Here is a 22,419-nt window from a genome sequence, read left to right on the forward strand (position 1 = left end):
CTGATTGAAAAGAAATAAATCAGTAAAATAATCCTTCTCTTTGTGTGTGAGGCTTGTCATGACCACAATGTATTACAATGACAATGTAACAGTATTGCAACTGCTCCCCCTACTGGTTCCTTTCTTTGCGCTTTGCTTCGGTAAATGAATTAAACGGGCCTGCTCCCGGGTTGGCTGCCCGGCTACACAATGGGGATCTTGACTGCAGCGAATGCTAGCCAGATTCCTGGCATCTGGAGAAAGCATTTCACCCCGAGCCCTGGGCGGAATGTCACCATGGCTCTGCTTGGCTGTGCCTTCCCAGATCGTTGCCCGCAGCCCCCCGTCCCTCCCTCCCTCCCTCTCTCTCCTCTGTTACCAACGCGACAACAGCCCTGTCACACTGGGTTTGTGAAAACACTTTTACGATTAAACCGCTGCTTCCCCCCCCCCCCCCCCCCCCCTTTTCTTTTTTTTGTGGCTGTGTTGGTGGTTTGAGGGGGAGGGGTGTTTTCTGGAGCCTCTCAGCAGATGCAAGTGTCTCTTTTGTTTACAAGGCAAGTTACCATCCAATATCATTTAATTATAATAATACGACTTCATATCTTTATCCCATAAAGATTATTATTTATTTATTATTCTTTTGGAACTCTTGTTGAGCAGTTTGTGAATGTGACTCCATACATACACACACACACACATATATGTGTGTGTGTGTCATTTAGAACAAAGCATTATAAAATCGAGTAACATCAGATATCGCCTTGCTGCCCCCGAGAAGGACTCTGTAAATAAACAGTGTACAGTGCTGTGATCCAGGGTGTGTGCGTAAGTGCTCGCTCTCCCCCTCCCTGCTCTCTGTGCTGCACTCTCTCTCTCTCTCTCTCTCTCTCTCTCTCTTCCTTTTCTCTTTCACTGTTTATCTGCTTCCTTCCCTCTCCCTCGTATTGATTGGATATTCTGGCAGGCTGCCAGCGATGCCAGCTCACACGGAGAGATTGTGTGGGGGGAGTGAAAGGAGGAGAGAGAGGTTAGCACAGTGGGGGGGGGGGGGGGGAATGCAGGGGCGGGCTGGTGGAATAATGACTGTCACAAATAAAAGGTGCAAGGGATGTATAGTTGAAGCTGGGCTGTGTGTTTCTGATAATCCAGGACTGAGCTGGGTCTGTAGACTCCCTCCTTGTGCCAGTCTGTCTCCCTCAACCAGTGCTGTGTATCAAGACCATTCTACTGGGCTGGAAGTTTTACCAGCCCAAGTCCTGCTGTCTGCTTTTCTTATAAGAAGCAATGAAGGTTTTTTCATTTATTAAGAGGATCTCCAGTTTGCATATCTATAGCAACTGTGTCTTGTGGGTTTTTTTCCCTTTTATTTCTCTCTCTCTCTTTCATTATATATATAATCAGTTTAAATGCAATGGAATTTGCTGAATAAAAATCTGAATTCAGGGAGAATGTGTGAGGAGAGGGTGGGGCTTTGAAAGGGTTAACAGGGCTCCTGTTTGTCTGTGGGCTCTCTTGGCATGCTCAGTGCACAATGGCAAGAGTCATTAATATTTGATTTGGTTTAGAGTGTGAGGGGAAGGGGGTGTGTGGTTGGTCCACTGAGTCTCTCGCAGCGCAGGAGTTATTTTATTAGTCATGTGCAGACCCTATCCCTGGGGAACAGCCAGCGAGGGAGAGGGGAGTGGATCAGATACTAGTCCCTCGACACTAGAGAACTGCCAGCCGGCACAGTCCTCCGGAGAGTGCAGGACACCCTCCCTCATCTCTCCACTGAAGCAGCAAAATATTCCAGCTCCTTCCAGGCATGCCAGCACCCCTTGATAAAACAAAAACTCTTCTAGTCTTTATAGGAGGACGTATGGAAGATACAAATGCATGGTGAACTCCTGTGAGGGTGCCACTTCTAAAGCAATGGTGGGGGTGTAATTGGAAATGTTTTCATGTGCCCAAAACTAGTGTGTTGTTTGTCATCTGTTTTCAATATCCATGCATGAAAGGATTCAGGATTAATTGCTTTTCTTCCCAAAACGTTTGGGATGTCCCAGGATTCCTTAGGTCCTCTGCAGTCTGTAATCCAGCAGCTGTGCCCTCATATCCCCAGTCCTAAATGACTTGGCAAAGTCACACCAGCTCTGGGGCGAGTGAATGGTTCTCTAAAAGGAGGACTTGGCATGAAGATTACTGTAGACCAGCATCTCCCATCCCACGTGTGTCAAGCAAAGAACTGGGATGTCTGCTCTTAGAGTTTTCTTTTGTGTGTGTGTGTTTTACGCACCGGTTCCAGTAGTGCACGGAAGGCAAGATATTTAGAAAGTCATTCACAAACCAGTGGCTCTCTGGCTCTCTTTGGTGCTTGGCAAGGGAACCTGGCGTGCGCTCTCACTGGAACGTGAACGTGGAAAGTGAACGCTTGGCATCGCTCCATAGAGACCGAAGTGCCAAAGTACTAGTTTCAAGTACCAGCTGGGCTCCCAAACTCGAAAATGAATCGACCCGTACTCTCTGGAGCGGAGAGGCTCGGCTCGGAGCTTTCAGGACAGTAGTAATGTGACAGGGCTGGAAATGAGACTCCTATTGCACAGCAGTTTCACCCAGTCCAGGTTTTACTATGAGCTGGATTAGCCCCAGTGTGTAGGTAACAAGCTCAGGTGTGTCTTATTGAACTCCAGTAAAACCAGGAATGGATCAAACTGCTGTGTGTGAGGTTGGAAAATTCTGTATCTGTGTACTGCTGTTTTAAAGACAATAGAGGATCTCTTGCTAAATAGTCTGTGCTGCAGGGTACTAGAGAATAGATATCTTTTGTTTCTTCTTGTAAAAAGAAGCCTTGCTCACCGGTTTCACACGGTTAGAAGTGGCCTCATGTTTTATGCAAAATATCTGACATTTCATTCTAGCAGGAACAAAATTGCTGGAGAAGATTTTTGCCACTAGCAAAAAAAAAAAAAAAAATAGCCTTGCGACTGTGCATAAATGATTTTCATTTTGAATTAATGAGGTTCTCTTGCGCTGAGACGCACACGCACACACACACCAACACAGCGAGACACACACACACACACACACCCCAACACAGCACAAGAACTGACAATCGTCCAGTGATTACGTGTCGAGCAGGTCCGGCTAGCAGATTAGGCCTGGAAGTCTCCATGACGACCCTGTATAGGTGAGACCCTAACAACTGTGGGATGTTGACAAACACCACCAACGGAATCAAGCTGGTAGTAAAACCTGGAATGGGTGAAACTGCTCTGCAACGGGAGTCTTGTTGCCACCCCTGCATTTATTATTAAATTATTCTTTTCTTTTGAACTACTCCCTCCCGATCAATAATCTGTTAAGCAGCATCTCTCTCCCTGTTTATTGCCTTGGCTGGGTGCTTTGGGGTTTGAAGCTGTGGATTTGAATGAGAGCAATCCTGTCACTCCTCTGTCTGCCACTCAGTTACTCATATTAATAAACCCTGTGGGAGCCTGCTAACGAGACGCTAGCACCCCAGCACCGGCCCGCCATGTAGAGGGGATTCCATGAAAGTGTTTCAAACACGACAAGCGTTTTAAAAGAAAACCTTCAATGCAGGAGTATTTACCTGATCCCTTATGATGTGGGTTTATTTAGGAAGGTTCGTTCCCCTCTGGTTTTAATGAAAAGGGAGCCCCCCCTCCCCCTTCCTGTAACCCTCTCCATGTCTCTCCCTCACTCCCAGCTCCAAAATCGGAGCCCCTTCCAGCAGGATATCCTCCGACTTCCTGTCCCCTGGGGGTGGGGGTGGGGGGCAGGAAAGTCGACCTGGGCATGTTAACCCTCTCCCTGCCAGCTGTCCTCTCAGCCACTCGGATTCCTGTTTAAGTTGTGCCCGCTTATTGGCCCTTGCAGCGCATCGTTACAGCGCAGCCAGTTTCACATTGTGAGCTGCGTGTCGTCACAAGTCTTGTACGCTGGCTGCTCTCCTGTACGGGAGCCTGCGAACTTCACACAGCGCTGTGCCCCCGTGTGCCAGTCACTCCCAGCAGTGCTGCAGATTCAGAGATGCCCATGGTGGGCTCACACGAGTAGGCATAGTTGTTCTAATAGATGCGAGTGTGACGTGGAGTCTGATCTCTGCACAGGACTGGCTCTGTTCTTTACATCGTCTTTATATGGTTATTGTCTTTGTGTGGGTTGGGCCATCCTGGAATAGACTTGTCTGTTTTCATTTCTCATCCATATTTTTTTACAAACTCGATCCCAAGATCCATAGAAAGAAACATGGTGACATTTTAGGCAAATTTAAAGAAGTCTTTCATTTATTCGTGTACTAATGTATTAATATTTCATTAATTTTTTTACAGATCCCAGTTAGGCTTATTATTATTATTATTATTATTATTATTATTATTATTATTATTATTATTATTATTAGTATTAGTATTATTATTAGTATTAATAGTATTTTCGTTCAAGTCTAGCTCGTCTCTCACTTGTTCTGTATCCTCAGCAGGCTTGCATTGTGCCACTCCCATTGGTGTTCTTGATTCATTTTAATTAGTTAATTTTATCAGAATAGCTTGTTAAAGTAGGGCACCTCTCTCTATCTCCTCTCCCTCTCTGCCTGGGGGACAGCGTGTTGACCCGACACGTCTCCATGACAACAGCTTCTCTGAGACAGAGCCCAGCTCGTCCTGATTGGCGGGTGGGGGGGTGGCGACCCCACTCCTCCCACAGGACCCCTGGGCTGCAATGGTACAAACAGGGGGGGGGTCCGCAGGGTCCGCAGGGTCCGCAGGGTCTTAGCACCTGCCTGTTCAGGGTCACTCGGAAGCTCACCTCTCTGTTTGCATCCTCGCACTCTACTGATATTCTTTTAAAACCATGGACCTGGAATCGGTCTGCCCTCGGCCCGTTGGGATTAACATCTTGCGTACTGTGGGGGTGTTAACCAGTTCAGAGCTGATATAACAGCAAGGATGGCAGTAAGAATCACATTTTGCAGCAGTTTGAACCAGTCCTGGTTTTACTGGGAGTTTACTGTGCTTGTTATCTCTGCCCACTGTGGCTGATCAAGCTCGTACTAACACCTGGAGTGGGAGGCCCTGCTACGCAAGGGGAGTCTTATTGCTGTCCCTCGACTTAAAAGCAAGTTAAAGCAGAGAATACAAAGTGAAATCAGTCCAGCTGTTTTCTTGGTGTCTCTCTTGGTAGCTGCTGCAGTGCACTCCCGGGCTTGTGTGTGTTGGGGGGGGGGGTCTGGGGCCGCCGGAATTTCACTAAAGGGGACGGGGCGGTACTAAATCAAAACCAGAAGTTTTCAAAAAAGCAGGACCCTGTGACTGCTGGGGTGCGGAGAGGGGGCAGGCAGAGGAACGCTTTCTGGAGCAGGGGGTGCATCGTTCACCACCCCCCCCCCCCCCACCTCTGTGTTCATTTAACCCTTTCATAGGGCCGTAGTGTTCAAGGTTGTGATGAAATGAGAGGTTCTGGTGTGGAAGGGCTCTGGGCCGATACAAAGGCTTTCAGTATGAAGTCACTGAACGGTTGTCTGCTTGACTTGGTTTCTTCATGGTTTGACCTGCAGTGTTTTTGAAGTTCTGGATGGGTTAAGCACCCTTTTGTCTCTCTTGGGTGACCCTGCTGGCAGTGGAATGGCTTGGAAGAGGAGCCACGGGATCACACAGCCGGTTTAAAGGATTTGTTTACGTGGCTGCGAGTTGTGTTAGGGCTGGCAGGGATGTGGTTAAGGCTGCCGTTGTGTGTTTGTGGGGCTCCCTCCCTCCCTCCCTGCCTGCCTGCCTCCTCTATGCTTTTGCCCCAGGCTGTGTTTCTTTTGGCTGCCACCACAGATCTTCCATTGTCTTGGGAGGGATTCTGTACCGGTCTGCAAAGTAAGTTCAGCTGGGCTGTCCCACAGTGATCAGCCCCTGATAAATACAATGCTGGCCCCCCCTCCCCAACCCCTAACCTCTAGCAGGGCTAGCCCCACCCGAGACATCCCTGTGTGCTGAACCGCCAACAGCATTGAAAACATTTATTATTATTATTATTATTATTATTATTATTATTATTAACTCCAGACATTAAATGAATCCATTAAACGGTTCTGAAGGGGCCGGTCTAGGGCTCTGTTGGAAACGGACCCTCCTCCTCATGCCGAGTGCAGAAGGGATCCACTGGGCCGGTACACACACCTGCTGTACTGTGTAGTAAACGGAGCCCCTCTCTCTGCTCGCTCTCCACTGTACACTGAGAGGTGGTGAGCCTGAGAGCGGAGTCCAGCACAAATACTCAGCATGGGTGCTTCAGGGGTTTCTGTTCGTCACTTTAAACAGTAGAATTAATCAGAAGTGTAATTGTCTGTGAGGAGGCGCTAGGACCCTGCAGACTCCAGGTTTGTGTCGGCAGGTCTTTGCCCGCCCCCCGCCCCCCCACCTTGCTCTCCTGGGTCCCAGCACAGGATACTCCACTCCACTCCACAGCCCCGCTGCACCCAGCCAGTGCCCAAGATTAATTAAGTGTTAAAAGGGATGAGAGTGACGGAAATGCATTCATTTCCCAAGGCTGAGACAGAGAAATCCCTGCCTTCCTGCTACACTGGCCTCTTATACTCCCTTTGTCTCTCTCCTCTCTCTCTCTCTGTTTGTCTTTCTGTCTTTCTCCTCTCCTTTCTCTCTCTCTCTCTCTCTCCCCCGCAGAGCTCCGAGGGAATGCTCTTTAATGGGATCTGACTGCAGCCAGTGTCGTTGACCCCTCCCCTCTCTTGAGCTCTACATGCCTTCTGCAATTTATTTCCTGTCTACTCTGCCCTTGTTTAAAAAAATAAATAAAATGAAAACCACTTGCGCAAAATAAGAGATGGGGAGCCCCCCCACTTGCGCAAAATAAGAGATGGGGAGCCCCCCCCCCCTCCACTACAAGCGAGGCGCTGAGTCGGGTTTGGAAGATTGGAAACATGCATAACGAGCGGGAGGGAGGGGCAGTGCGGGGGAGCCATTCTTTATTGCATCGTCGACACACACCTCGAATATCAATAAATCTGAATTTGAATAAAGACTTCCCGTGGATCGGAGTGTTTTGTCGCTGCCCATGCACCCGCAACAATTAAGACTCCCTTTGCATAGCAGTTTTGATCCATTGCTGGTTTTAGTCTAATAAGACACACCTGAGCGTGGTACCTATACACTGTAGCTAATCAAGCTCCTAGTAAAACCTGGAATGAGTGAAACACTGCTATGCAACAGGAGTCTGTTTTCCACTCCTGCTTTACAGAATGCATGTCCTTCCAGCATTCCAGATCTTTTTTGTGTAAGTATTTTTATTTTATAAGTGCTGTTCTTGAAAATATTTTCTTCTCTTAAGTGAAGCGAGTCTGAGGAGTCCTCCTGCGTTTTGAGTAGGGTTGAGTCTGTTCCATGTGTGTGATGTTTCATGCATGCATTCCCTGTGCAGCCCTGTGCCTATGGTAACGTATACAATCACTGAATGAATCAGAATTCTGTACGGGGCTGTACGTGCCAGCACGAATGTTGTGTCAGATTCTGTGCTGTTTTCAGTTTAGCTACAAACGATGCAAAAACAAGTTCTATAGAAACAAGGTCCCTTGCATGCAGTGCTCAGATCTGGTACAGCAGGGATGGCAAAAACAGCATCTCTCAGTGCAGTGGAGCCTGAAGCTCTCTTTGAACCCGGGTCTCCTAGGTGATTAGCGTGTGCATTAAGACAGAACATTTATCCACCAGAACCCGCCCCCCCTAAAACTGCCATCCTCAGCCCAGATTATTAATAAACCCTGTCCACTGTGAGTCACTGCTGCTGATTCTCTGCTGTATTACTGGGAGAGAGGCTGCAGGTTTCTCTGGTGTGGCTGGGCTGTGACTCGGTCTCTAAGTGCTTGAGAACCCAATCTCATTAAAATGAGCCCTCTCATGTCTGCATTCGGGCAATGGCGTGCTTTTTTGCAGCCAGGCACCGGGAATGCTGGGGACCTGAATCAAAAATGAAAATATCGCTGCCTTTGCTTTTAGGGTAAGCGTGTGTCTGTCTTGTGTACACCTTTGGGTTTTTTTATGGAAATGCAGCGTTTTGATTGGCTAGACACGATTTTCCTCAAGACCCTTTACCCAATAAGGGGACAGTGCAGCGGTCATTCCCATCACAAGCCCGGGGGTGTTCCCTTTAGCGAGACGCTACACAGTATTTCTTTTCTGTTTAGTATGCCTTGCTAATTAACGGCATTAATTGTCTTCACTTAGCCGTGAGCGCGTGCCGGCCGTGTCCTCGTCTCGCTCTTGTTTCGATAGCGAGGTGGGCGGCTTTAACAAGGACCCTGTCCCGCGGGCGGCTGATGAGTTTAATGAGCTCGAGTCTGACCTGGCTTTGATTCCTCGGAGTCACTGAGGGGTTAGAGATGGGTTTGGGGGGAGGGAGGAGGAGGAGGAGGAGGAGGAGGAGGAGGAGGAGGAGGAGGGGGACTAAGGGCCGGTTACGCACTCCGAGTCAAGTTGCGTCCCGTTACAATTCTCAGAAGAGTCTGCGCTCAGTCTGTGGGACATTAACAGCCACTCACCCAGAGGAACGTTCTCTACTGTATCTGTTGGACATTAACAGCACATAGAGGAAGTGTAAATATAGATGGGAAAACCTTAGATCAGACTTGAGAGAGAAAAAGGAAAGAATAAGGCAGACCCGGAAATAAATGTGAGCTTTCCTAGAGAGAGCGAGAGAGAGAGAGAGAGAGGGACAGTTCAGTCTCTGTGCCTCAAGCCTACCCTGGATTGGAGGAAGCACCCTTTCTCTTAGGGGGGTGAGGGAGGCAGGGAGCAGTTCAGTCTCTGTGCCTCAAGCCTGCCCTGGATTGGAGGGAGCACCCTTTCTCTTAGGGGGGGTGAGGGAGGGAGGGAGGGAGGGGAGCCCCCGAGAGCTCAGTCTCTGTGCCTCAAGCCTGCCCTGGATTGGAGGGAGCACCCTTTCTCTTAGGGGGGTGAGGGATGGAGGGAGGGAGCAGTTCAGTCTCTGTGCCTCAAGCCTGCCCTGGATTGGAGGGAGCACCCTTTCTCTTAGGGGGGTGAGGGAGGCAGGGAGAAGTTGAGTCTCCTGAAGTGCTGTGGAGCTCCACACCCCCCGCCCACCCAGCCCTGCAGTTTTCCCCCAGTTCCCCGGGCTTGAGGTGGGCACAGTGCCCGGAGCTCAGCCCTGACGCGGGGCGCGGAGGGCTTTCCCGGCAGATCTGTTTACTGGTAATTAATTTACCTGATTGATGCAACAGCTGTTGGGAAAACAAAACGCTGCGACTGGAGGGGTTCCCTGCGTTCTACAGCTTGCTCCCGCAGAGCCCCGTTCTGATTGATTAAAAGGTGCATCTGTCAGCCAGCAGCCTTGATTACTGCTTCCCAGCTCTCCAGCTAATCTTTACAGAGTCTGCTTCAGTGACACAAATATTGGAGCAGTTGGCACGGGGTCCTGGTTAAACATGACAGGCAGGCAGCGATGCTGTAGTGCGAGCTGTAGGGCTGTTCGAGTTCTAGCGGCCTTCCTGCCAGAGGATCGTTGCCTCGTGAGAGCGCGCGGTAGTGCAAAGCTCTGGTTTCTGCGTATTCCACAGCAGGCGCTCATGCTTTCTGCTCTAGGTAGAACAGTGGCTGTGATTCTACTGCAAAGCGTGCACTGTTTCTCATTCTGTTATGCTCGGTGTGTCAGTGTTCCTCTGTGTGTGGTTGGTGGTTTTGGTTTCTGTATGAGGTAATCCGAGCGGAATCTGAGACAGTTTCCCCTGCACTGGGGTTTCTTACAGATTCCTACTACCACTTGCAACAGGAAGGTATAAAAAGTATTAATAAAATATTCCAATGAATAGTAATAAGTAATCGAATAATTCCTAGTCCTGGTATCAGTCCACTAACAGTGAGTCCGGTCTGTGGTTGATGCCGGGGCTCTCGATGGGGTTAATCAGCGAAGCCGCGGGCCTCTCTCTGCACTCTCTCACTCATGTGGCTTCCTGCGAGGGCAGCACATGATTGACGGCCTGAGGGTTTTAATGGGCACTGGAGAGGGAGCTGAGGTCTGGGTTTCCATGGCAACGCTGCGAATGGGGCCTGCTTACCTGACTGTGTTGAGAGGAGCCTGCTTGCCTGGGCTTTGTGCTCAGCCCACCCCCCCAACACTTCTACCCGGTTCTCAGTCTCCCGGACTGGGATGCCTTTTCCATTTCTAATCACGCAAGAACCAAGATATAACAGAGCAGTGGGAGGGTCTTTTTATTATAGGAAAAGCACAGGATGTTGAAGGGGAGAAGGTGGGGTACAGAAAACAGTTTGACTAGTGGAATTCCATCATTTAACTGTAGTTTGTTGAAATCCCCTCTTTTTAAAGCGTTTCTGTGATGTTGTACAGGGATGGAAAGAGGACTCCCGTTGCACAGCAGTTTTGTTCCATTCCTGGTTTCACCTGAGCTTGTTAGCGCTACACTGGGGCTAATCAAGCATGTATTAAAACCTGGAGCTGGTGAATCTGCTCTGCAATAGGAGGCTTATTTCCATGCGTGGAAGACCTAGCCACTGCATCATACTAATTCTGCAACAAAACAAACACACAAGTGAAGAGGCTGGAATGGGAGGCGGGGAGAGCAGTTCAGTCATTGAAGGGTTAATGTGGTAAAAGGCTTGACGGTGCGTAAGCCCCCGCGGGGTCAGGGGTCAGAGGTCAGCGGTGCTGTTTGTATAGCGGCTGTGTTCTGGATCAGATTACCGGGACTAGCAGACGAATCTGTTAGGGTTGCGGACGGCCTGCTGTGAAATCCACTTTCCAGGGTGCTGCAGAACAGCCAGAGAGAAAGGAAGACAGGGAGGGGGCGGCTGGAACAGCAGATTGAACGCTGCCTGTACAGCTGTGTGCAAGTGTGTAGGAGGCTGGCGTCATTGAGCCGAAAACGCCATGGAAAAGGAGCTGGTGCTACAAACACAATCCCCTTTTGCTGTGAGTGTAATAGAACACACCTGAGCTTGTTACCTGTACACTGGGGGCTGATCAGGCTCGTAGTAAAACCTGGACTGGGTTACCCTGCTATGCAATGAGTCGTCTTTCCACCCCTGTCTCCTGACCTGTATATTGAGGTTCGAATATATCTGCTGGAAAATCCTCCTCCATCGTTCGTTGCTCAGACAGTGGCCTGTGTTTTTCTTTAGCAACATACTGAAACAGACTCACAAGGCAGAGCTCATCTCTCTGGGCTCAGTTGAGGTGTTTACGGGGTGTATGAAGCAGCGGTGGTGACGCATGCTGAAGAAGGTCCACAGTGTCACCCTGCCTCCCCTCCTCGGCCCCTATTCTTTATCAGCCAGCCCTCTCTGTGCTAACAAGTCTCTCTCTTTCTCTCTGTGTCTTGCAGAGTGCAGCTGCTGCACCCAGCCCCGTGATGGGCAACATGCCCCCCAACGATGGCATGCCAGGTGGTCCCATGCCCCCCGGCTTCTTTCAGGTAGGTAGCCCTTTTCCAGACACCCCACCTCGCTGTTTTATCCAAATAAGAGGTATTTTACAATTCCCTAATCCTGAAGGTTCCAATGATTTTGGCTTGCTTTCCCTTGCAGGTTTTTTTTTTTTTTTTTTTTTTTTTTGGGGGGGGGAGGTTCCTGATGGGATGGCGGCTGCACACCTCCTGTGTAATGTCATGTCTGAGAGCTGACCTCGCAGGGTCAGGAGGTCAGGCATGGTGGCCACTGGGGTCGCGGAGGGGGTCAGTGGCGGAGCCGAGCGGTTTTGGCACCAGGGTCGTCTGGTGCGCTGGTCTTGCAGCCACGTGGTCCGGTGGCTTTCAGACTGGGGGCCTGGGGGCCACACTGCATTTGTTTAACTTTCTTCATTACAGTAATAAAGCATGGATATTTCGTTAGGTTTTTGTGCATCGTGCAGGCAGCCCATTGCTTGTGATCAATGCTGGGATGTTTGGAGAAACTGTTCCCGGAGGCAGCACCCAGTACTGGACACGATAGTATTGAAAGGGGGGGGGGGGGGGGGGGTGAGGATGGTCCAGGCTTCACTGTTCACTGGTGTTTGTGGCTGTGTTTTGAAGCAGTAGGTCTGTCTGGGGCCGAGCCTGTGTGTGATCAGGAGTGAGAGAGTGTGGAAGGGGCCTGTCAGGGTTCAGGAAGTGTTGTTTCAGCTCACACATGGCTGGGATTGTGCAGACAGGCTGCTGAGCTCACTGAACTCCTCTGGGACTCCTTGTGAAAGGGATACTTGCTCACTCACTCACTCACTCACTTGCACATTTTCGCTACATTTGTTTTTGTTAGCAGTCTAGATTCATTAAAGAAATATGCAGGGTTCTGCACATTCAGTCATGTTGAAGTAAAAATGAAATCTGTATTTTTAATAATTGTTGATGATGTGGTTTTTTTGTATTGCATTTTAAATGGCAGTTTGGAGCATCTGTTTTGTTTATTTATTTATTTATTTATTTATTTTGCAAAGGGCTGGAGCCAAGAATGTGATGTGTGTACAACAAAACATAAAGACATGACTTGTCACAAGTAATTAAAAAGAAGTATTTATTATTTGAAATGGATATGCTTTAACAATCAATAAATCAAATTATTTTTCTTTTTAAAACAACATTTTTTATTTAGAATTTCATTTTTGTCCTGGCTCCTGATTAGCAGTGAGGCAGCACCACCTTGTGATAGAAACCCGGTACTGTCTGCAAGCCTCGGTGTGCCTGCTGGCTCTCCAGAGGACTGTCTGGAGGGGAGGGGAGGGGAGGGGGGAGACCACGGGTTATTCCCTATCCTAGGAAGTGATAGATCATTGCTTCGTTTACCGGCCGCCGCTTTATCGTGGATCCTGTGACTGTGGGCGCTTCTCCAGGGCTACAGTCAGACTTAAACACTGCACGCTTTTCATTCTGGGTGCAGGCGGAGGGATTATTTAATGGGTGGAAAGTTAGAGGATGGTAATATTATTAACTTGCGCTGTAATAAATGTTTAGAGGACGGGCTACAATATCCACAGCAGGTTGCGAGCCGATTATTGGCCCCATTGAGTCGGTAATATCCCAGCAGTGCGGCTCTTATTAGGTCTCTGCTGGGGGGGGGGGGGGGGGGGGGGGGGGGGGGGTCGTAGACTCGCCTCTACAATATTTTGCTGCACACTCAAGGAAATTGGTTTAATGTATTTATTTATTAAATAAGGCAGTCAGCACTGTTGATCTCCAAAGAAAATCCTTGCGATTCAGAAGCTGTCTGTTTATCACCTCTGAGCTGCTTGTTTTTTGCTTTGTGTCTCAACGACTTGCAGAGGCAGTGTCTTGTGTTTGTTTGTTTTTAATGAGAACTCCTTGGTGCACAGACTAGTCTTATTTCACACAGTGTGGTTTTACCCAGAGCTTCATTTTCAAGTTGCGATTACAGGAAATCAAACTAGTTAAGAAAGATGGTAATAAAATGCTAAAAGCTGCCGTGTGCGAGTCGTGCCTCTAAAACCAGTCCCTCAGAGTGTCTCTGTGTGTGTGCAAGCCCGCTGTGTTGCTCGCCTCTCATTCTCCAGACAGACCGGTCTGTTTGCAGGTGGAAGGTCAGCAATACTGCTGCACACTATCACTGTGCAGATTGCTGTGAAACACGTCTCTCAAACACAGCACTGTGCACTACAGTACAGTACAGTGCATCAGGAGCAGTCTGCCTGTGTGTAAATATCACGCTGCTACAGTACAGTACAGTGCATCAGGAGCAGTCTGCCTGTGTGTAAATATCACGCTGCTACAGTACAGTACAGTGCATCAGGAGCAGTCTGCCTGTGTGTAAATATCACGCTGCTACAGTACAGCACAGTGCATCAGGAGCAGTCTGCCTGTGTGTAAATATCACGCTGCTACAGTACAGTACAGTGCATCAGGAGCAGTCTGCCTGTGTGTAAATATCACGCTGCTACAGTACAGTACAGTGCATCAGGAGCAGTCTGCCTGTGTGTAAATATCACGCTGCTACAGTACAGCACAGTGCATCAGGAGCAGTCTGCCTGTGTGTAAATATCACGCTGCTACAGTACAGTACAGTGCATCAGGAGCAGTCTGCCTGTGTGTAAATATCACGCTGCTACAGTACAGTACAGTGCATCAGGAGCAGTCTGCCTGTGTGTGAATATCACGCTGCTATAGTACAGTACAGTGCATCAGGAGCAGTCTGCCTGTGTGTAAATATCACGCTGCTACAGTACAGTACAGTGCATCAGGAGCAGTCTGCCTGTGTGTAAATATCACGCTGCTACAGTACAGTACAGTGCATCAGGAGCAGTCTGCCTGTGTGTAAATATCACGCTGCTACAGTACAGTACAGTGCATCAGGAGCAGTCTGCCTGTGTGTAAATATCACGCTGCTACAGTACAGTACAGTGCATCAGGAGCAGTCTGCCTGTGTGTAAATATCACGCTGCTACAGTACAGTACAGTGCATCAGGAGCAGTCTGCCTGTGTGTAAATATCACGCTGCTACAGTACAGTACAGTGCATCAGGAGCAGTCTGCCTGTGTGTAAATATCACGCTGCTACAGTACAGTACAGTGCATCAGGAGCAGTCTGCCTGTGTGTAAATATCACGCTGCTACAGTACAGTACAGTGCATCAGGAGCAGTCTGCCTGTGTGTAAATATCACGCTGCTACAGTACAGTACAGTGCATCAGGAGCAGTCTGCCTGTGTGTAAATATCACGCTGCTACAGTACAGTACAGTGCATCAGGAGCAGTCTGCCTGTGTGTGAATATCACGCTGCTACAGTACAGTACAGTGCATCAGGAGCAGTCTGCCTGTGTGTAAATATCACGCTGCTACAGTACAGTACAGTGCATCAGGAGCAGTCTGCCTGTGTGTAAATATCACGCTGCTACAGTACAGTACAGTGCATCAGGAGCAGTCTGCCTGTGTGTAAATATCACGCTGCTATAGTACAGTACAGTGCATCAGGAGCAGTCTGCCTGTGTGTAAATATCACGCTGCTACAGTACAGTACAGTGCATCAGGAGCAGTCTGCCTGTGTGTAAATATCACGCTGCTACAGTACAGTACAGTGCATCAGGAGCAGTCTGCCTGTGTGTAAATATCACGCTGCTACAGTACAGTACAGTGCATCAGGAGCAGTCTGCCTGTGTGTAAATATCACGCTGCTACAGTACAGTACAGTGCATCAGGAGCAGTCTGCCTGTGTGTAAATATCACGCTGCTACAGTACAGTACAGTGCATCAGGAGCAGTCTGCCTGTGTGTAAATATCACGCTGCTACAGTACAGTACAGTGCATCAGGAGCAGTCTGCCTGTGTGTAAATATCACGCTGCTACAGTACAGTACAGTGCATCAGGAGCAGTCTGCCTGTGTGTAAATATCACGCTGCTACAGTACAGTACAGTGCATCAGGAGCAGTCTGCCTGTGTGTAAATATCACGCTGCTACAGTACAGTACAGTGCATCAGGAGCAGTCTGCCTGTGTGTAAATATCACGCTGCTACAGTACAGTACAGTGCATCAGGAGCAGTCTGCCTGTGTGTAAATATCACGCTGCTACAGTACAGTACAGTGCATCAGGAGCAGTCTGCCTGTGTGTAAATATCACGCTGCTACAGTACAGTGCATCAGGAGCAGTCTGCCTGTGTGTAAATATCACGCTGCTACAGTACAGTACAGTGCATCAGGAGCAGTCTGCCTGTGTGTAAATATCACGCTGCTACAGTACAGTACAGTGCATCAGGAGCAGTCTGCCTGTGTGTAAATATCACGCTGCTACAGTACAGTACAGTGCATCAGGAGCAGTCTGCCTGTGTGTAAATATCACGCTGCTACAGTACAGTACAGTGCATCAGGAGCAGTCTGCCTGTGTGTAAATATCACGCTGCTACAGTACAGTACAGTGCATCAGGAGCAGTCTGCCTGTGTGTAAATATCACGCTGCTACAGTACAGTACAGTGCATCAGGAGCAGTCTGCCTGTGTGTAAATATCACGCTGCTACAACAGTACAGTGCATCAGGAGCAGTCTGCCTGTGTGTAAATATCACGCTGCTACAGTACATCAGGAGCAGTCTGCCTGTGTGTAAATATCACGCTGCTACAGTACAGTACAGTGCATCAGGAGCAGTCTGCCTGTGTGTAAATATCACGCTGCTACAGTACAGTACAGTGCATCAGGAGCAGTCTGCCTGTGTGTAAATATCACGCTGCTACAGTACAGTACAGTGCATCAGGAGCAGTCTGCCTGTGTGTAAATATCACGCTGCTACAGTACAGTACAGTGCATCAGGAGCAGTCTGCCTGTGTGTAAATATCACGCTGCTACAGTACAGTACAGTGCATCAGGAGCAGTCTGCCTGTGTGTAAATATCACGCTGCTACAGTACAGTACAGTGCATCAGGAGCAGTCTGCCTGTGTGTAAATATCACGCTGCTACAGTACAGTACAGTGCATCAGGAGCAGTCTGCCTGTGTGTAAATATCACGCTGCTACAGTACAGTACAGTGCATCAGGAGCAGTCTGCCTGTGTGTAAATATCACGCTGCTACAGTACAGTACAGTGCATCAGGAGCAGTCTGCCTGTGTGTAAATATCACGCTGCTACAGTACAGTACAGTGCATCAGGAGCAGTCTGCCTGTGTGTAAATATCACGCTGCTACAGTACAGTACAGTGCATCAGGAGCAGTCTGCCTGTGTGTAAATATCACGCTGCTACAGTACAGCACAGTGCATCAGGAGCAGTCTGCCTGTGTGTAAATATCACGCTGCTACAGTACAGTACAGTGCATCAGGAGCAGTCTGCCTGTGTGTAAATATCACGCTGCTACACGCTACAGTACAGTGCATCAGGAGCAGTCTGCCTGTGTGTAAATATCACGCTGCTACAGTACAGTACAGTGCATCAGGAGCAGTCTGCCTGTGTGTAAATATCACGCTGCTACAGTACAGTACAGTGCATCAGGAGCAGTCTGCCTGTGTGTAAATATCACGCTGCTACAGTACAGTACAGTGCATCAGGAGCAGTCTGCCTGTGTGTAAATATCACGCTGCTACAGTACAGTACAGTGCATCAGGAGCAGTCTGCCTGTGTGTAAATATCACGCTGCTACAGTACAGTACAGTGCATCAGGAGCAGTCTGCCTGTGTGTAAATATCACGCTGCTACAGTACAGTACAGTGCATCAGGAGCAGTCTGCCTGTGTGTAAATATCACGCTGCTACAGTACAGCACAGTGCATCAGGAGCAGTCTGCCTGTGTGTAAATATCACGCTGCTGCCTGCTCCCAGCCTGCTGTTCTATCAGCAGGTTTGACTGTCATTTTTACAAATATGTTCTCATCCCCCCCCACCCCTCCCCTTCTTCTCTCTTAAAGGGGCCTCCTGGTTCACAGCCGTCGCCCCACGCACCGCCACCCCCACACAACCCCAACAACCCCATGATGGGACCACACAGCCAGGTAAGGCTCAGCAGAGCGCAGGGGTGGAACGATGGCACTGATCTCCCTGTACCGCCCAGCACTTCCTTTCAGTGGATTCTCAATTCCAATTCTCTGCTCCACCCACAGCTTGGCCCCGGCGATTCCAATTGGAATCCATTTCAAAGGGAATTGGAATTTGGAACTGATTTTCAAAGGGAATTGGAATTTGGAACTGATTACACGAGACATGCGGTGGTCCTGATGGCCTACCTGTGTGATTCATAACAAGATGCTTCCAGGAGAAAGATTGCAGCTTGTTATGTGTCTAAATGAAACCCAGGATTCCTGTTCCCAGAATCGTTTCGAGTGCAGGTGTACGCCCCAGTCCAGCCCCTCGTCGTTATTCTAATTAGAACTGCACTAGGATGATGCACGGTGATTGAAGAGAGCTGAAACGTTCAAGTCTGATGCTGCAGTTCGGGTGGAGGGCTCTGTGCTGCACTGTACTGTGTTGTGTTCCATAACCAAACATTTCCTGAACTGTGCACCCCCGTGAAAAACTCTCTATCGATTCATTCTGCTTCTTAGCCTCTTTGCTGTGTGCTGAATAATTGAAGCGTGCAGGGCCAGTCCAGAGAAGCACAGGTGCATCACAACGGCTTTAAATTGCTCGCTTATTCCCCAGCTCAGTTGATGTCATATTAATGTTGCATTGCCTCCTGGCCTGGAGAGTGTCCCCACAAACTCACTTCAGTTAAACTAGTGTGTGTGTGTGTGTGTGTGTGAGACACTGTAGTTCTACCAGGTTCTACTCATTTTAGTTGCTCGATTTGTTTTTGCACTTTTTCTCCTGGTCTCTGGTCTCGACACTTTCTTCAAACGTGATCTTGTTTTTTTTCTCAGCTTTTTACTTTTCTCTCTTTAAACTGTTTTTGCTCGCAGTGAGATGGAGAAAAACAAGAAGCTCTCTCTCCCCTCCTCTCTCTCTCTCTCCCTTCTCTCTCTCTCTCTTTTCCGACACCTCTTCATGAAAACGATGCTGATTTTTTCATTGTTTTCTCTCCACGTTGCAGCCTTTCATGTCTCCGCGGTACCCAGGCGGGCCACGCCCCTCCCTCAGAATGCCGAATCAGGTAAAGAAAATCTCTAATGCTGCATTTATCCAGCGCTGGCTGCAGGACAACAAGGCTGTTGGATTGTTAATGCTCCTCTCTCCTCTCTCCTCTCTCCTCTCTCCTCTCTCTCTCTCTCTCTCCTCTCTCCTCTCTCCTCTCTCCTCTCTCTCTCTCCTCTCTCTCTCTCTCTCTCTCTCTCTCTCCTCTCTCCTCTCTCCTCTCTCCTCTCTCCTCTCTCTCTCTCTCTCTCAGCCCCCAGGTGGAGTTCCGGGGTCACAGCCTCTCCTACCCAACAGCTTGGACCCGACGAGACCACAAGGTGAGGTTCAGGACAGGTGAGGGGGGTACCCCCAAAGCTATAGAGCAATAGGCAAGCATGGTAAAGTATATTAAACAAACTGTGGTCAATGCAGAGTATAACCATGTGAAAGGCATTGGGAAGCATTACTGTGCGTGCGTGCTTGTATTTACAAGTGTTTGTATTTTTAATCTAGTGGGATATCCTTGATCAATTAAAAAAGTGTGTTTCTCCACTATATTCTGTTCCAGAAAAAAAACAGTCTTACTGACGGTTAGAAAGCTGCAGGCCTCTTATTTGAAGTGTCAGGGAAAATTCTTTCAGTATTTCTGAAGTCCTTTGAGTCCGCGTGAGTTTACACTGCTGGTTTCACTCGGAGTGATTCTTTTTTTTCAATCTCTCGCTCTCTCTTTTTTCCCAGGGCATCCGAACATGGGCGGGCCGATGCAGAGAATGAACCCCCCACGGGGGATGGCAGGGATGGGGCCACAGGTGAGCCACAAAGAGTGGACCCCAGTGCCAGGGCTGCCCCTCCTCCCGGGCTGTGCCAACAAGCATCCCCCTCTCAGTCACTGTCTCTGTCCCTGACTCTTATATTTGTTCTCTCTGCAGAACTATGGGGGAGGAATGAGACCCCCACCCAGCTCGCTAGGGGGCCCCGGTATGCCTGGGATGAACATGTGAGTAGCGGGGGTGGGGGGGGGTTGAATCAAAGCTGCTTGAAATGCATGAGCAAGAATGGCCGCGTTAGCATCAGAAAGCTGAGGAAGCCAATGCATGAGCGAGGGCTGAAATCAGCAGCATCCATTCTGCTGCACAGAAGAGTCTCCAATGGGGACTCTGATGAGCTTGAAGGAAGAGAACACTAGGACTGTGAAAAGGTTTGAAAAATAAAGTGAGCCTTGAAGAGTCTTGATTTTTCAGTAACCGCTGGACCTGCTCATTTTGTACTAGTTGTGATGGGCATGAATCAGAGTTAGTGAGCCAGCCCTCCTGTGGTGTGCAATAACTGGGCAGAGGAACCCGACAGAGAGCAAACTGATTGGAGAAGGATGACACGAGGGCTGGTTTGCTTTGGCATGTGGGTACCCATGGGGTCTAGCTTGTGTATCGACCCCCAGCTCACTCTCTCTCTCTCTCTCTCTCTCTCTAGGGGTCCGGGAGGAAGGGGCCCTTGGCCGAATCCTAACTCAAACTCGGTAAGTTTTAGTAACACCAAAAGTAACTTCTTAATAAATCAAACTTATTTATTGTATTTACAAAATCTCAGGGCTTTCAGACTGAGGTAAAGAAGCTTACCTGACTGCATTGAGAACGTGCCTCTGTTCTAATGACCGGAGGATTCTCTCTGTCTTGTTTTCAGATAGCATATTCCTCGTCGTCTCCGGGGAATTACGTGGTGAGTGATAAAACCTAACCCTAACCCTGGCTCTGACACTGACCCTAGCATCCTAACCCTAACACTAACACTAACACTAACACTAACCCTAACCCTAACCCTAACCCTGGCTCTGACACTGACCCTAACATCCTAACCCTAACCCTAACCCTAACCCTAACCCTGGCTCTGACACTGACCCTAGCATCCTAACCCTAACCCTAACCCTAACCCTAACCCTGGCTCTGACACTGACCCTAGCATTCTACGCTAACCCTAGCATCCTGTTGTGATGCGTGGCTCTGTGTGGGAGACACGCTGACGAGCTTGATCTGATCAGACTGCTCGTTTTAATCGCCTCGCTGGTTTCGAAAGCCCTTTTCCATGGAGGTTTAGGGAGTTCAGCTTCAGCAACGAGCTCCGGGCCTCCTGCTCCCTGAACGCAGCGGTTAGACTGGTCTGAGCCTTCAGCTCTGCAGCCTTCAGGGGGTTGGCAAAGTCTACTGCTGAAAACATGATTCAGTGTTTCAGCAGGTAATGTTGTGATAGTTTGATGCTGTTGTCTTCCAGTTTTGAGGGAGCAGCGTTTTTTATACAGTCTTGTTTTTTGGGATATCCGCGAGGCACGCTCTCCCTGCTGCTGGCTTGTCCATTATTCAGTGCTTCGCTTTTGTAAAACGTTTCTCTCTTGCATTTCCTAAAGGGTCCACCAGGGGGAGGCGGTCCACCAGGCACCCCCATCATGCCCAGCCCAGGAGGTAAGCCTTTTCAACAGACAAGGGAGGGTTCTGCATGCTAACAGCAGCAGCAGGGTTTGTCCTTAAACATCCTGTTCAATAACTACACTTGCATTTATTTTTTAAAAACCCACAGTCTGGTCCCATGACAACCTGTGATTAATTTATTTAAATATGTTCTCCTTTGGTGCATTTTTTCAGACTCTACAAATTCCAGTGAAAACATTTACACAATGATGAACCCAATAGGACCTGGAGGCAGCCGATCCAACGTAAGCACTGGGGTGGGGAGAGGGAACGAGTATCGGCACACCTCCAGTGCACTGCCTCTGTCCCGCCCTGCGAGCGGCTCTGACGGGCTCCCTCTCTGCGAGGGTCTCTGGCGGGGCTCCCTCTCTGCGAGGGGCTCTGACGGGGCTCCCTCTCTGCGAGGGGCTCTGACGGGGCTCCCTCTCTGCGAGGGGCTCTGACGGGGCTCCCTCTCTGCGAGCGGCTCTGACGGGGCTCCCTCTCTGCGAGCGGCTCTGACGGGCTCCCTCTCTGCGAGCGGCTCTGACGGGGCTCCCTCTCTGCGAGGGGCTCTGACGGGCTCCCTCTCTGCGAGGGGCTCTGACGGGCTCCCTCTCTGCGAGGGGCTCTGACGGGGCTCCCTCTCTGCGAGGGGCTCTGACGGGGCTCCCTCTCTGCGAGGGGCTCTGACGGGCTCCCTCTCTGCGAGCGGCTCTGACGGGGCTCCCTCTCTGCGAGGGGCTCTGACGGGGCTCCCTCTCTGCGAGGGGCTCTGACGGGGCTCCCTCTCTGCGAGGGGCTCTGACGGGCTCCCTCTCTGCGAGCAGCTCTGACGGGCTCCTCTGCTTCTCTCTGCAGTTCCCCATGGGCCCTGGTCCAGATGGTCCGATGGGAGGGATGGGCGCGATGGAGCCACACCACATGAACGGATCGTTAGGTGAGAGGGGAGGGGCAGGGCCAGAATCTGTAAACTAATTAACATAACGAAGGTTTAGGAGCCCAGTACCGGGTTATCAAATATTAAAATAAAGTACTAATATGCAGATGCCTCCTAGTGTCTGAAGCAGGGATGCCAGTGTTCAGTATGTACTGCTGTCAGTAATGAGGAGTGAAGCTCACCTTCGTCTTGACTTCATTTGTTCTGCATCTGTAATGAGTCAGTGTTTTATTTGGTTTTGTTTTAGGGTCTGGGGACATGGACGGGTTGCCAAAGGTAAGGTGTTTTTTCCCCCCCAACAGCAAATGAAATGAGTTTAAAACCGTTAGTAGCTTACAAATGGGTTTCTGTCAGGGTTCCAAACAGTCTCCAGTATATCCGAGGCACTGGCCCCATTTAGTGAACAGTAAGTGAGGCGATTGATTGATTTGTGATTGATTTGATTGATCTCCTTCTGTTCCAGAATTCTCCGAACAACATGGGAGGGATGAATAACCCCCCTGGCACTCCGCGAGACGACGGCGAGATGTCCGGCAACTTCCTGAACCCGTTCCAAAGTGAAAGCGTGAGTACAGCCTCGG

General features: G+C 49.5%; 1 protein-coding gene across 3 annotated transcripts in view; it reads left to right on the forward strand.

Moving 5' to 3' along the window:
* The window catches only part of LOC121301491 (single-stranded DNA-binding protein 3-like), a 39,743-nt gene that overhangs the window by 15,871 nt on the left and 1,453 nt on the right, over nucleotides 1-22,419 (forward strand). For 2 of the 3 annotated variants that reach the window (XM_041230950.1, XM_041230951.1), the window contains exons 5-17: nucleotides 11,339-11,428; nucleotides 17,320-17,403; nucleotides 18,438-18,497; nucleotides 18,732-18,798; nucleotides 19,199-19,269; nucleotides 19,390-19,457; nucleotides 19,931-19,976; nucleotides 20,141-20,176; nucleotides 20,859-20,913; nucleotides 21,094-21,164; nucleotides 21,760-21,838; nucleotides 22,086-22,114; nucleotides 22,302-22,403. In XM_041230950.1, the coding sequence (XP_041086884.1) occupies nucleotides 11,339-11,428; nucleotides 17,320-17,403; nucleotides 18,438-18,497; nucleotides 18,732-18,798; nucleotides 19,199-19,269; nucleotides 19,390-19,457; nucleotides 19,931-19,976; nucleotides 20,141-20,176; nucleotides 20,859-20,913; nucleotides 21,094-21,164; nucleotides 21,760-21,838; nucleotides 22,086-22,114; nucleotides 22,302-22,403 (858 nt within the window). The remainder of the gene's footprint in view (nucleotides 1-11,338; nucleotides 11,429-17,319; nucleotides 17,404-18,437; nucleotides 18,498-18,731; nucleotides 18,799-19,198; nucleotides 19,270-19,389; nucleotides 19,458-19,930; nucleotides 19,977-20,140; nucleotides 20,177-20,858; nucleotides 20,914-21,093; nucleotides 21,165-21,759; nucleotides 21,839-22,085; nucleotides 22,115-22,301; nucleotides 22,404-22,419) is intronic. The other variant, XM_041230952.1, reaches the window with a different exon arrangement.

Source organism: Polyodon spathula, chromosome 27, assembly GCF_017654505.1.
Source record: "Polyodon spathula isolate WHYD16114869_AA chromosome 27, ASM1765450v1, whole genome shotgun sequence".
Classification (NCBI taxonomy): Eukaryota; Metazoa; Chordata; class Actinopteri; order Acipenseriformes; family Polyodontidae; genus Polyodon; species Polyodon spathula.